Source organism: Megalobrama amblycephala, linkage group LG3 (assembly GCF_018812025.1).
Source record: "Megalobrama amblycephala isolate DHTTF-2021 linkage group LG3, ASM1881202v1, whole genome shotgun sequence".
NCBI classification, from domain to species: Eukaryota; Metazoa; Chordata; class Actinopteri; order Cypriniformes; family Xenocyprididae; genus Megalobrama; species Megalobrama amblycephala.
This window is the reverse complement of record NC_063046.1, coordinates 30,522,136-30,538,211: the sequence shown is the minus strand read 5'-3', so window position 1 is coordinate 30,538,211 and position 16,076 is coordinate 30,522,136. Positions and strand designations below refer to the sequence as shown.

The following is a 16,076-nucleotide window of genomic DNA, read 5'->3' as shown; positions in this document are numbered from 1 at the left end:
AAGTGACAAGAATACTTTTTGTGCACCAAAAAAACAAAATAACAACTTTTCAACAATATCTATATGGGCCGATTTCAAAACACTGCTTCAGAGCTTTACGAATCGAATCAGTGAATCTGAGCGCCAAAGTCACGTGATTTCAGCAGTTTAGCCTTTTGATAGGAGATCCGAATCACTAATTTGAAACAAAAGATTCATAAAGCTCTGAAGCTTCATGAAGCAGTGTTTTGAAATCGGCCCATATAGATACTGTTGAAAAGTCGTTATTTTGTTTTTTTGGCGAACAAAAAGTATTCTTGTCGCTTTATAACATTAAGATAGAACCACTGAACTCACGAACTGTAATATGTTTTTAGTACCTTTATGGACCTTGAGAGTTTGAATGACTTTGCTCTCAATAGAGGCCTCATTGAGTCATCAGATTTCATCAACAATATCTTAATTTGTGTTCAGAAGATGAACGAAGGTCTTACGGGTGTAGAACGACATGAGGGTGAGAAATAATGACATTATTTTCATTTTTGGGTGAAGAAACCCCTTAATTTAGGTGTGAACTGTACCTTTAATAAAGGCCTGTGTGATCATTCGGTCAGCAGCTCATACATCCCTAGTTTGGCATATTTCTCTCAGGGGACACATATTGAGGGTTATTTTTAGTCTGGGAATAAAATTCACTTTGACAATTCAGAAACAACTGCACTAAGTCTCACACAAAAGCTATTTTTTCTCTTGATTGAGCCCTTTTATTATTGATAAAATTATTAAGTCTGTAGTTCTATCTATCTATCTATCTATCTATCTATCTATCTATCTATCTATCTATCTATCTACCTACCTACCTACCTACCTACCTATCTAATAAGATGTGTTTGTGGGAGGAGGAGGAAATAAAGAGAGGCAGTAGAAAGGAAAAGGAGAGAGAGAGGTCATCATTTGGTGCAGGCTGTTGTGTAGATGAGGACACGCATGAGCTGAGTCCTCCACACCGGCAAACTCTCCTCACGGAAGAGCAGCGGACTCACTGTAACCGCCTCACGTAATACTGTATCGCAGTTTCCGCGTGTCGGTGATGTTCATGGTTATTAATAGGCTGCATTGGTCTTCCGTCAGTTTCTTTGGACCATTCAGATCACCGGATCAGATGCGAGTGCGCAGTTTTTGAGGTGACAGTACTAAGAACACTCAAGATTCATTTCATACGGCTCAATTTGAAAGCGGACCGGAACCGGAGGCGATATTAATGGAGCCGTGCACGTCTTGTTGAGGATCCATCTGCACTCGTCCTCAATGGTCACCTTCTGTCCGAGCCTGTCTTTCTGCTTGCTGCAGTCCGCATCAGAGGATGTACGCGGAGGGAAGCACGCCAGACACTGAGCCAGACGCGTGCCAGAAGAAGACATCATGCTTCTCCAACATCAAAATATTCCTCATATCAGAATGTGCCTTAATGTTGGCACAGGGCACTGTAGGAGCCTATCTGGTAAGTCGAGCCGTTAACACGGGCAGCTCATACTATACTACGTACGTAATGTATGTGGATGACATTGAATGGTGTCCGGTGCGCATCGCTTACCTTTTCCCTAAAGCAAAATAAATAACATCATGAGGTAGGGGTTCTTGCGCGCGCTATTGCGACTGCTTTATTTCCACATGATTTAGAGGCGCTATAATGGAAAATGATCATCAGTCTAGTGAGTGGCCCAGTGGTCGATTACCTGATTTTGTCTTGAGCCACTCATGCACATAAGGTTGGAAGCAAAAATATGTCAGAATGATCAGATATTCTATGGAAAGCTGTTTTATTCCTTAAAATAAAATATTATTTTTTATGTTACTGTAGTAGTACTAATTACTAAAAGTTATCTAATAGTGACTAGTACAGTTTTTTTCAGTTTTGCTATTAACTTTTCAATAAATAGCCTACCATTCATTAGATGGTGGTACTTATTCCAGTAGTGACTAGTAGGCCCTATCTTTTCACTTGTATTCATTACATATTAGTAATTCTTTTGCAGCTGGCCAGTACATAGAGACAAGGAACTATTCCATATTTACTCATAATATGAGTACTTATCATTTTTTGCATGCTTAGTTAATATATAATTTTAATAATTTTGTCGTTTCGGTTTTGTTTTGTTTTTAGGGTGACTGTAACATTCTCTCCAAGGATGATGAAAAAAAAAAAACTTGGGCTACTCTGGCGCATTTACCGTAGTGTTTATTAATGTGCACTATCCCTGTTAAGTGAATTAATAATAAAAAATAAAAAAAAAAGGAAAAGAAAAGGATTGCCATTAAATTTGATGGTTATTTCTGATTCCATCTAATTACTAGATCCATTTCAGTTGTTGCTGGTAGGCCTACTTATTTCAGTTGCACTAGTAACAAGTTATTCTTTACTTATATTTAACTATTAAAGTATATTAGGTAGTAAAGACATCATTAAAGTACTCCATGTGACTCCAGTAGTTTAATTTTATGAAGTGATGCAAGTGCTTTGTTTGCACAAAAAAAACATAATTTACCACTTTATTTACAACTATTTATTATTATTATTATTTAACTATTAAAGTAGCTACTGGTATTCCCAGTTATTACAAGTAACATTTTTAATTAACTATTGATTGATATGTTATGTTCCCTAGCGATGACTTATGAAAGTGCCGATGAACAAACTTTCCCTTCCTTGTGCTTTATCTGAGGTATTTAACATATGTTGTGAGGTTGTGACCTGAATGGCACATGTATAAATCACTTAAATAATTACATAGTCTGTCAGCTCTCATATGAATATATGATTTATACCTTCGACATTGTGTAGATGAGTTCTTCAGGACGGTACACAGCATCCATGTTCTCAACAATACCTCATCAATCTATTCTGTTGCTTAAGATCTTCAAGCCATGAAAGCATAACATATTTTCAGTTTGAAAATGGCACGTAGTCATTGCTCATCTCACAGCTGTGTAACAGTGTATTGTTTCTTTATATTTTAGGTCAGTGTCCTCACCACGCTAGAGCGACGTTTCAACTTGCAGAGCGCTGACGTGGGTGTGATCGCCAGCAGCTTTGAGATTGGCAACCTTGCCCTCATCCTATTCGTCAGCTATTTTGGGGCCAGGGCCCATCGGCCGCGGCTGATTGGTTGTGGGGGCATTGTGATGGCTCTGGGTGCGTTACTGTCAGCACTGCCTGAGTTCTTGACCCACCAGTATGAATATCAGTCTGGAGAGTCACGACCTGTGGGACAGGGACAGAACGTGTGCTCCAATAACAGTCGAGCAGATCTCTCTGATCCTAGTTATATCTGTGGGAATAGAACAAATACCAACATGATGTACCTGCTGCTGATCGGAGCTCAAATGCTTCTGGGGATTGGAGCGACACCCCTGCAGCCGCTGGGCGTGTCTTACATCGATGATCATGTCAGGCGTGAAGACTCCTCCCTTTATATTGGTGAGAGTGATCTACACAACCATTATTCCAGCCCCATCAATATCAGAGATATTGTGGGTGACAAACAGTTGCGCATTTTTTTTTTTTTTACTACAAATAAATATGAAACAGGCACACATTATACTGTTCTCTTTCCTAATAATGAAACAGAATAGTAATAGAAATAATAGTATAATAAAGGGGTGACCAGGGGCACCTAGATTTTATAGACAGATTTTATAGATAGATTATGATTTTACTTTATTAAACCTATTGTTAAATTTTTTTATTAAAATAATAAAAATGCTGAGTAATTATTATTGTAAATTATTATTATTATTATTATTATTATTTTTGATTATTTTAATAAAGTAATAAATTATTATTTTATTTTTAACTTTTTTGGTTGATTTAGTTTAAAAGGGTTAGTTCATTCAAAAATGAAAATTCTGTCATTACTCACGCTCATGTCGTTCCAAACCCATAAGACTTTTGTTTATCTTCGTAACACAAATGAAAATCTTTTTAAAGAAATCTGAGAGCTTTCTGTCCCTACATTTACAATCTATATAAGTACCACTTTCAAGCTACAGAAAGGTAGTAAAGACATCATAAAATAATCCATGTAACCTCAGCATTTTAACCTCGATTTTATGAAGCGACACAAAAAAAACATAATTTACCACTTTATTTACAAAATATTAATCTCCAACACGAGTTCATGAGAGTACCACGACGCATACGTGTTGTGTTGAATTAAAAGTAAAATTTTATAAAATAAAAATAATAATTATTATTATTATTATTTTAAATGGTTCAGTTTTGAGTAATGGGTAAAACTTTACAATAAGATTAATCAATGCATTAACTAACATTAACTAACAATGAGCAATACATTTGTTACAGTATTTATGGTAACACTTTAGTATAGGGAACACATATAAACTATTAACTATGACTTTTCCCTCAATAAACTCCTAATTTACTGCTTATCAATAGTTAGTAAGGTAGTTGTTATGTTTAGGTTTTGGGTAGGATTAAGAATATAGAATAAAGTCATCCAGAATATGTGCTTAATAAGTACTAATAAATAGCCAATATTCTAGTTATATGCATGCTACTAAGCAACTAGTTAAAAGACCCTAAAATAAAGTGTTACGGTATTTATTAATCTTTGCTATCAACAACTGTGCATTGTTGGTTGTCAAATACAATGTTTGATTTTAATAATGTATTAATAAACATTGAAATTAACATTAAATAAGATTATTAAGTGGTTTAGAAGTATTTTAATTGTTAGTTCATGTTAACAAATGTAGTTAACTAAATTTTAAAAAATATAACCTTATTGTAAAATTTTACCAATGAATGTAAAAGTATTGTTCATTGTTGGTTTGTAATACCTAACATAGAACATTATTGTGAAATGTTACAGATTATTTGTTTTGAACAGATTTTTTTTTTTGCCTTAATCTATTCTAATCCACTTCAGGAGAAAACAACAGCGTCTGGTTTAAATGCTCCCCTTTTGCATTTGAACCAGGTGCCATGGCAATGCTACACATTCACTATGGTCTACTACAGCAAATAATAGGAAACAGTGAACGAGAGTCTGGACCTAGAAAGTTTCTGCTTGTTACCACTGTATCCTGAGAAAAGCTCATTTTATAACTCACTCAGTGTGTTTTAGACACTATTTTGCTGTATTTTAGAATGTAAGGCAAGTTAATGATAAATACTGCATTTTAAATGTCCTCAAATGGCAGTACATGAATCCTAGAAAAACATCTGTAAAACATGCTGGTCAGGCACTAAAGAAACTACAGAGTGTTTGTTGTTATTTTATGGCATATCGTGTTGCAGTACCGTCAATATCCTGCTGTCGAAAAAATTACAGCACTTATTATTATTAATGATTTATAAGCCACAAAATGTTGTATGCTTAGCACATCAATTTTTTACTGCATCCTGGAGGACTCTCTACTAACAGAAAGCTTTTGTATGAAGGTACACAAAAGCATAGTTATTGTATGTGGCTGGTTTAGGTTTGCGGTGAACTCACTTGGGAAATTTCCAAGAATTGAGCTTAAACCCACTGGTTTAGCGTAGTGCACCACTGTCTTAATCTCCTGTTGCTATGTTTTTAAGGGGTAAACAAGAGGCAATGATGGCCTTCAGTGCCTGTTATTTCTGCTGTGAAGTTAATGTGTGCTGGCTGCTCTGTCATCCCTCAGGCAGCTCACTCTTTCTCACTATTCTTCTCACTCTCTCTATTCTTCTCACTCTCTTTCTCTCGCTCTACGACAATGATTCTCCATATATTTGATACAAAGGCTAGATCATCAACCCCAGACTTAAATGACTTAAGACAGCTCCCGAAATATAATCCTAGCATGGAATTTTATCAGTGTATGACTATTGTAATTAAGTAGCGTTCCACAGGATGTGAGTTTCAAGGTCCGGATGTGAAGATTCCGTGTGAATGTCAGTGGGGTTGTTTGTTTGTGTGTGTGTGCTTCACATCATTTCTGCTGTGTCTCCTTCTCTGCAGTGTGTTTATCGTCCTTGCATTGAGCTGACTTGTCTGTCTATGAGCATTAATGTCTGTGCAACCCATGCAAGCTTCTTTCTCTCTCCCTCTTGCATGTTTTAATCCTCTGTAACCTTTAAAACTGGACCCATCTCTCATTTATGCATAATGTAAACTAGCACAGACATAAACATCCTCTTTGGAGGCAGTCACTGCTGGTGGGCATAATGGAATCAGTCATTTAGCTGTTTGATAACAGAAGCTTTGGTTAACAGAAATGTATTTGGCATCTTTCACAAAGGCACAAGCAGAAAGGCCTATCTGTTTAAAGTGAATTATCCAGGGTTTGTATTCATACAGAACTCTAGGGTAAGAGAACTGATCTAGGATTACATTCTCCTGTGAGTGGTAACATTAGGATTGACATGCTTAATCAATTTCATCCAGGATAATGGATAAAACTATATAAACACTTTTTAAAGGTGCCATCGAACGTTTTTTTTTTACAAGATGTAATATAAGTCTAAGGTGTCCCCTGAATGTGTCTGTGAAGTTTCAGCTCAAAATACCCCATAGATTTTTTTAAATTCATTTTTTTAACTGCCTATTTTGGGGCATAATTAGAAATGCGCCGATTCAGGCTGCGGCCCCTTTAATTGCTCGCGCTCTCCGCCCCCTCTCGAGCTCTCGACTCTATCATTGCATAAACAAAGTTTACACAGCTAATATAACCCTCAAAATGGATCTTTACAAAGTGTTCGTCATGCATGCTGTATGCATACATCGGATTATGTGAGTATTGTATTTATTTGGATGTATTACTTTGATTCTGAATGAGTTTAAGGCTGTGCTCCGTGGCTAACGGCTAATGCTACACTGTTGGAGAGATTTATAAAGAATGAAGTTGTGTTTATGAATTATACAGACTGCAAGTGTTTAAAAATGAAAATAACGACCGCTCTTGTCTCCGTGAATACAGTAAGAAACGATGGTAACTTTAACCTCATTTAACAGTACATTAGCAACATGCTAACAAAACATTTAGAAAGACAGTTTACAAATATCATTAAAAATATTATGTTATCATGGATCATGTCCAGACATTAATACTGCCTGCCCTTGTGTAATGCCTTGAACATGAGCTGGCATATGCAAATATTGGGGGCGTACATATTAATGATCCCGACTGTTACGTAACAGTCGGTGTTATGTTGAGATTCGCCTGTTCTTCTGAGGTCTTTTAAACAAATGAGATTTATATAAGAAGGAGGAAACAACGGTGTTTGAGACTCACTGTATGTCATTTCCATGTACTGAACTCTTGTTATTCAACTATGCCAAGATAAATTCAATTTTTAATTCTAAGGCACCTTTAAAGATCAGAGCAAATATAACATTAAAGGTCATGTTACAGACCTTTCTGCCCCCTTCCCTTTACAGCAATTAGGTGAGGTTCATTCTTTCCATAGTAAAGGCTCAATCACACCAAGGACAATACATATAATAATACAATATAATAATCATTGTAATTCCATGAGAATAGGGAAGTCCAGTCCACTAAACCCTAACCCAATTCAAACCAATATTTCATGTCCATGCAGATTTCTTTCTGAAAGACAGAAAATTCAGCTTTGTCATCACAGGAATAAATTATATTTTAAAAATATTATATATTATATATATTATAAATTATATATATAAAAAAAAATTATAAAATAGAAAATAGGTATTTTAAGTTGTAATTTTCCACATTGTTACTGTTTTTACTGTATTTTTGATCAAATAAATGCAGCTATATAATGTACATTTAGTCTGTCATAAACCCCTTCGGGATGATACAAGATCACCCCGTCGTCTGCGTCTGACTGTACATTATCTTTTACGTGTTCATTTATAGTTGTATATGGTTATTTGTGGTTTAGTTATAATGATTATGCTGCGTCACTCACCGAATGGTAAAATAGCTGATAGGACAACATTTACTCACACATGCACAATCTACTACCCTTTTAGTATTCCAGATATAATAATCAACACAGAAATGTGTGTACTCGTAAGCTTTATCAGGTCCTAGTTATTGCAGTGATGATGTAGATTATGCAAATTTGCTATTTTCCCCAGAGAAAATTTTAAATGTACATAATCACTAAGGAAACAGCTTCTTTACTTTGGGCTACTTTAGGTTGTCTCAGAAGGGAATATGTTATAATTCCCCTTCTGCAATAATAATAATAATAATAAACTAAAACTTTGCCCTAAAAAGAGGCTGTTTACGTAAAAACCTAGATCATTAGCGCAAGTGCCGCCTAAGATAAGAATTTACATGAACCTCATTTATGTGAATTGACAACAATCTAGGCAAAACCCTGCATGAATGAATATAATTTTCCTACACAACTATCTTGTCTTTTGTATTGCATTACAGGTATCTTATTCTCTACATTGGTCTTTGGACCAGCCTGTGGTTTTATTCTTGGCTCTCTGTGCACCAAAGTTTATGTTGATGCAGTCTTCATTGACACAAGTGAGTACCGGCATCAAAAATCAATCACTTTATTTTTTATTTTTCCTCATTTGTAAATGGCTTTGGAAAAAAGCATCGGTAAATGAATGCATGTAATGAAACACTGTTTCAGTAATATGTCATCAGATTTCTGTTTACTCCTAACAGGCACGCTGGACATCACTCCTGACGATCCACGCTGGATCGGTGCCTGGTGGGGCGGCTTTATCATATGTGGCCTTTTCCTCTTCCTCTCCTCGTTTTTCATGTTTGGGTTCCCGCAGTCGCTGAACGAGCCTGGGGAGGGTCCGGGGGGTGAAAGTGAACAGGCCATGCTGCCTGCTGAGCTGGTGCAGGAGTATGAAGGAGTCAAAACCTCAGATGACCCAGAGATCAGCACTGGCCTCACCTGCTGCCAGCACCTGCAGGGTGAGACACACAGATGTCCTTGATGTCAGCTCATTACTTGTAATAGTTTTAGATTTCGTTTCAGTGTGGGAACAAGACTCATCTCTCAAAACGCTTTTAAAGGGATACTTCACCCCCCAAAAAATGTCAACATTTTTTTTATCCTTTACTCACCCTCATGTCGTTCCAAACCTGTAAGACTTCATCTTCAAAACACAAATGAAGATATTTTTAATGATATCTGAGAGATATTTGTCCCTCCATTGACAGTTTATGCAACTACCACTTTGATGCTTCAAAAAGTTCATAAAGAGATTGTAAAACTAATCCATATGAATTGAGTGGTTTAGTCCAAATTTACTGAAGAGACTCGGTCACTTTATATGATGAACAGATTGAATTTAGGCTTTTATTCACATATAACCCTTAATCAATGCACACATCATTTGAGGTAAACGGAAGCTCAAGCATGTTTGCTTGACGTACGAGAACCAGTGAGGTTCATTCATGTATTACACAGCACGTTTTAGCTTTTGTCTATGTTTGTTGATCAATGTTTATATGTGAATAAAAGCCTAACTTCATGGTGGAGAATGCTGAAGAAAAAAATAATATTTTATAAATGTATCTGTCAAACTTAGCATGTTAACTCAAGATATTAATATGTGTAACAATATTTTTAGCACAACCACATTTTATATTCCTTTTTTATTCTGCTTTCTAAAGAATTGTTAGAAATTAATCACAAGGCAATTATAAGGAAATTAGACACGATTAAACACAAAGCTTATTTGAATGTTTTTTTCTTTTGTGAAAAGCTCAAATGAACAATGTAAACTGAATAAAAAAAATAAATATATTCCTATGTTGCAGTCTTATGCTAAAATGCTTTAAATTATTTTGTTTTACATACTTTCACAAGGCACTATATATATAAAATACAGTGCCTTGCAAAAGTACAAATAAAATAATTACAAAAAACAAATAATTTAAAATAATACAGTCAACTTTACATATCTTAAAGGGTTAGTTCACCCAAAAATGAAAATTCTGTCATTAATTACTCACCCTCATGCCGTTCCACACCTGTAAGAACTTCATTTATCTTTGGAACACAAATTAAGATATTTTTGATAAAACCCGATGGCTCAGTGAGGCCTGCATTGACAGCAAGTTAATTAACACTTTCAAATGCCCAGAAAGCTACTAAAGACATCGTTAAAACAGTTCACTACAGTGACTACAGTGGTTCAACCTTAATGTTATGAAGTGACGAGAATACTTTGTGTGCACCAAAAAAACTAAATAACGTCTTTATTCAACAATATCTAGTGATGGGCGAACTTTTGTTTCAAATCAGTGGTTCAGAGCGTGCATCAGACTGCCAAAGTCACGTGATTTCAGTAAACGAGGCTTCACACGTCAAAATTTTTCACATTTCAAAATTTCAGTGGTTCACCACAGGGGAGGCGTGACTTTGGCAGTTTGAAACGCACTCCGAACCACTGATTTGAAACAAAAGATTCGTAAAGCTTCATGAAGCAGTGTTTTGAATTTGCCCATCACTAGATTTTGTTGAATAAAGTCGTTATTTTGTTTTTTTGGCGCACAAAAAATATTCTCGTCGCTTCATAACATTAAGGTTGAACCACTGTAGTCACATGAACTGTTTTAAATATGTCTTTAGTAGCTTTCTGGGCATCTGAAAGTGTTAAAGGTGCAATATGTAAGAATTTTGCAGTAAAATATCCAAAAACCACAAGGCCAGTGTATATTTTGTTCACTTGAGTACTTACAATATCCCAAATGTTTGCAACTATTTGTAAATCGTGAGAAAATTGCAATTTTAACCAAGGCTCCGGGACGTGTGAGGAGTCGCCTGTCAATTGCGCCATACTCGCGTTACCCTCGGTTTCCGGCTTTATTTTGTAGAAACCATGGAAACTCCAAAGACGTTTTAATATATTGCATGTTTTAATGGGCAAGAGAACAACTGTTTTGAGAAAACTAACTATTGTTATATAGCTCAACACGTTTAGTTTTATTGTTTAAATTCATTTTCTTGATTTTTTGCGTGTAATATGCTTTACCATGCCTCAGAGAAAAACACTGTTTTGTCAAGTAGCTAACATAGAATAATCAGATGCAGCTTTATTTTTAGTAACAGTAATACAGCATTTTCTCCATCATACAATACGTTTTAAAATTAATTGCATGCCATTTATCAACACAAGCCATCCAGCATTTAATATGATAATCTAAAATCAATCTATCTTACTGCAGTGTGCAACAAGCATAATAAAAGTTCCACTGCTCGTAGCACGTGTTGTGCAATCGCTCCAGTGGCTACGTTCAGCTCCCACACCACTCGGCTGTGAGGTGAAGACCACATGTCCCAAGATTCCGCGCTCAAACATCATCAAGCTACGCCTTTGTTTTGAATAGGCCTCTAGCGACCTCTAACAGACAGAAAATATTACATATTTTATATTGCACCTTTAATTGTTTTTCTGGCAATAGAGGCCTCACTGTGCCATCGGATTTTATCAAAAATATCTTAATTTGTGTTCCGAAGATGAACGAAAGTCTTACGGGTGTAGAACGACATGAGGGTGAGTAATTAATGACAGAATTTTCATTTTTGGGTGAACTATCCCTTTAATCATTTCTTTTGGCTTTAATTATTTATTTAGAAATGTGTTGTCTTTATAATACCATGCTTAATATTTTTCTTACACAGTATAAATGGATATTTAAACAAAAAAAATAAACACCTGTTTTGTTTTTTTTTGTAAGAGGACCCCTCAAAGGGGGGAGGGGCATCATAGTTTCTGATCCTTGACATCAAAAAGTTTAAAAACGCCTTGATTACAACATTCTCTTCCACAACATTTTCGTATGAGCATCCATTTAATATCAGTTTAATGTCGTCTCAGTTATCCCTAAGGTGACTAAGCATCTGCTGTCCAACCCGGTTTTCACCTGTGTCATTCTCGCTGCCTGTATGGAAATCGGCGTGGTGGCTGGATTCGCTGCCTTCCTAGGGAAATATCTCGAACAGCAGTTCAACCTCTCAACGTCCTCTGCCAATCAACTTCTAGGTAGGCAAGTCCACAAAAACATCCAAGCCATAAAACACGGTTTCAAATAAAATCACTGCACGTACCTGAAATCTGCTTGTCTGCTTGTTTTTTTAATGCTTGTATTTAAAGGTATGACAGCAATCCCCTGTGCTTGTCTGGGTATTTTCCTGGGTGGCCTCCTGGTGAAAAAGCTGGATCTGTCTGCATTAGGGGCTATTCGTCTGGCCATGCTAGTCAATATCATATCTACGGCCTGCTACGTCTCCTTCCTTTTCCTTGGCTGTGATACAGGCCCAGTCGCCGGGGTTACTGTTGCCTATGGCAACGAGTGAGTAGAGCGCTACAGCATAAAAGCCTCAAACTAATTTTTAATGATCCACAACAACTGGCAATAAATACAATCACTTAGAGTATAAAGACTTTTGTGTTCACAAGATGTTTGTAGCATTAATTTTGAAAGGAACGTGTCGTCTTTACTCATCCCATAACTGTTCTCTCCTTTTAGGAGTCTAGGTTCATGGGAGCGGACGGAGGCCGCATGTCTGTCAGGCTGTAATTGTTACACGTCTTCTCTAAGCCCCGTCTGCGGTTCCAACGGCATCACCTACCTCTCAGCCTGCCTGGCTGGCTGCACTAGAGGCGTGAGTTTCGTTCCACAACCATTCATAAGACACAATCCCCAGTTCATACAGATCAATAAACTCAGGCACACATCTGCTTAAATATTTCCTAAAGTCATAAGTGTAAGAGTTCTTTTGGGAATGCTCATTTTTTTCCCCTCTTTTAGATACATCAGTGCCCTTTGTCTCAAATCATCTGTTCTTTTTTCCTCTGGATGGTCGCCTGGAAATCCCCAGAGCAGCACTTAAGATCCATCATGAAATATGCACTCAGCTCTGCTCTCCCCCTCCCTTTCTCAGAATCTGACAGGCTGTAAGTGCATCGCCCAAGGCGACGGGCCCGGTACAGCCACACCGGGGAAGTGTTCCAGCCCAGGCTGTCAGCAGGCCTTCCTCACGTTCCTAGCAGTCGTGTGCTTGTGCAGCATGATCGGAGCCATGGCTCAGACTCCATCCGTCATCATCCTGATCAGGTAATTCTGCTGACACCGTTCAAATCTTCCCAAAAAAAAAACAAAAAAAAAATCTATTTAGTCAATTTAGGTCCATGTCACTGATTTCATGAGTCTTAATCAGTCATGGTTGTCATCAGCACACCGTAATGAATGAGTACTAAACTATAACTCATTGGTGTCTGCAGAACTGTGAGCCCAGAGCTGAAGTCTTATGCCCTTGGAGTTCTTTTCCTGTTGCTCCGGCTGCTAGGTAAGATTTTTGCATGACACGTGATACAAACCCGATTCCAAAAAAGTTGGGACACTGTACAAATTGTGAATAAAAACAGAATGCAATGATGTGGAAGTTTCAAATTTCAATATTTTATTCAGAATACAACATAGATGACATATCAAATATTTAAACTGAGAAAATGTATCATTTTAAGGGAAAAATAAGTTGATTTTAAATTTCATGGCATCAACACATCTCAAAAAAGTTGGGACAAGGCCATGTTTACCACTGTGTGGCATCCCCTCTTCTTTTTATAACAGTCTGCAAACGTCTGGGCACTGAGGAGACAAGTTGCTCAACTTTAGGAATAGGAATGTTGTCCCATTCTTGTCTAATACAGGCTTCTAGTTGCTCAACTGTCTTAGGTCTTCTTTGTCGCATCTTCCTCTTTATGATGCGCCAAATGTTTTCTATGGGTGAAAGATCTGGACTGCAGGCTGGCCATTTCAGTACCCGGATCCTTCTTCTACGCAGCCAAGATGTTGTAATTGATGCAGTATGTGGTCTGGCATTGTCATGTTGGAAAATGCAAGGTCTTCCCTGAAAGAGACGACGTCTGGATGGGAGCATATGTTGTTCTAGAATCATGTTTAGATATGGCTTCTTTTTTGACCTATAGAGTTTTAGCCGGCAACGGCGAATGGCGCGGTGGATTGTGTTCACCGACAATGCTTTCTGGAAGTATTCCTGAGCCCATGTTGTGATTTCCATTACAGTAGCATTCCTGTATGTGATGCAGTGCCGTTTAAGGGCCCAAAGATCACGGGCATCCAGTATGGTTTTCCGGCCTTGACCCTTACGCACAGAGATTGTTCCAGATTCTCTGAATCTTTGGATGATATTATGCACTGTAGATGATGATAACTTCAAACTCTTTGCAATTTTTCTCGGAGAAACTCCTTTCTGATATTGCTCCACTATTTTTCGCCGCAGCTTTGGGGGAATTGGTGATCCTCTGCCCATCTTGTCTTCTGAGAGACACTGCCACTCTGAGAGGCTCTTTTTATACCCAATCACGTTGCCAGTTGACCTAATAAGTTGCAAATTGGTCCTCCAGCTGTTCCTTATATGTACATTTAACTTTTCCGGCCTCTTATTACTACCTGTCCCAACTTTTTTGGAATGTGTAGCTCTCATGAAATCCAAAATGAGCCAATATTTGGCATGACATTTCAAAATGTCTCACTTTCAACATTTGATATGTTATCTATATTCTATTGTGAATAAAATATAAGTTTATGAGATTTGTAAATTATTGCATTCCTTTTTTATTTACAATTTGTACAGTGTCCCAACTTTTTTGGAATCGGGTTTGTATATATTTTATATGTCCAAGTATTTTAAACATGCATCTTTATAATATGGTTTGGTGGATGTCAGTTAGCTTATATATCTTAAATGAGATTTTTTTAAATGTTTTTTATACTCACCAAGACTGCATTTATTCATTAAAAATACAGTAAAAACAATAATACTGTGAAATATTATTGCAATTTAAAGTGACTATTTTGTATTATAATGCATTTTCAAATGTAATTTATTCCTGGGATGGCAAAGCTGAATTTTCAGCATCATTACTCCAGTCTTCAGTGTCACATGATCCTTCAGAAATTATTCTAATATGCTGATTTGCTGCACAAGACAAATTTCGTATTATTATCAATGTTGAAGATAGTTTTGCTGCCTTAAGGGTTAGTTCACCCAAAAATGAAAATTCAGTCATTTATTACTCACCCTCATGTCGTTCCAAACCCATAAGACCTTCGTTCATCTTCGGAACACAAATTAAGATTAAGAAATCCGAGAGCTGTCTGACTCTTCCATAGACATCAATTTAACCACCACTTTCAAGGTCCAGAAAGGTACTAAAGACATCATTAAAATAGTCCAAGTAACTACAATGGTTCAACCTTAATTTTATGAAGCGACAATAATACTTTTTGTGTGCAAAAACAAAACAAAAATAATAGGGCTGCACGATTTACTGTGATTAAACCAAGCGCAATTTGGCAAAGGCTGTGATTATTTTATGCGTAGCTTGTCAGAGCTGTACAGCTCTGTGATCAGTAGTAAATGCTTCTCATCTAAAAGCCAGAGGGCGCTCTTGCGCAGAAACTCTAAATATGCCCTGCCGCAGAAGAAGATAACACGCATCATATCGCTGTAGCTGAATAAACAGAAGATTGAAATGTTTTGATTAAACATGACTAATAAACACATGACTGCCTTATTCTGTGCAAGAAGCCACATCATCTCACAGAGGGATGCTCAACTGTCATTAAGAAGTGAGTTTGGAGTAAAAACATATTAAATGTTGTCTTTTGTTGGACAAGATGTTAATAAATGCTTCTCATGTATGGAAAGATGTTTGACGCATGTTGCTTTTTCAAATGTACATTATAAATAAATCGTGCTGCCCTAAAAAATAACTACTTTATTCAACAATATCTTCTCTTCTGTGTCATTCTCCTACGCTGTTTACGTTCAGAACCTTCCAGGTTCTATGCTTACCAGGTTCGTTATTTTTGTTTTGGCACACAAAAAGTATTCTCGTCGCTTCATAAAATTAAGGTTGAACCACTGTAGTCAGGTGTACTATATTAACGCGCTCTTTAGTACCTTTCTGGACCTTAAAAAGTGGTGGTTAAATTGCTGTCTATGGAGGAGTCAGACACCTCTTGGATTTAATAAAAAACATCTTAATCTGTGTTCTGAAGATGAACGAAGGTCTTACGGGTTTGGAACGACATGAGGGCGAGTACTTAAT

The 16,076-nt window shown here is 36.9% G+C and overlaps 1 protein-coding gene across 1 annotated transcript in view; it reads left to right on the top strand.

The window, feature by feature from the left end:
* The first annotated feature begins 877 nt into the window (after positions 1–877).
* slco3a1b (solute carrier organic anion transporter family member 3A1b) overlaps positions 878–16,076 on the top strand; it is an 18,132-nt gene continuing 2,933 nt past the window's right edge. Inside the window, exons 1-9 of the mRNA XM_048185055.1 lie at positions 878–1,480; positions 2,998–3,457; positions 8,392–8,490; positions 8,638–8,898; positions 11,814–11,978; positions 12,090–12,288; positions 12,466–12,601; positions 12,881–13,053; positions 13,221–13,285. Coding sequence (XP_048041012.1) covers positions 1,343–1,480; positions 2,998–3,457; positions 8,392–8,490; positions 8,638–8,898; positions 11,814–11,978; positions 12,090–12,288; positions 12,466–12,601; positions 12,881–13,053; positions 13,221–13,285 — 1,696 coding nt within the window. The 5' untranslated portion in view covers positions 878–1,342. The remainder of the gene's footprint in view (positions 1,481–2,997; positions 3,458–8,391; positions 8,491–8,637; positions 8,899–11,813; positions 11,979–12,089; positions 12,289–12,465; positions 12,602–12,880; positions 13,054–13,220; positions 13,286–16,076) is intronic.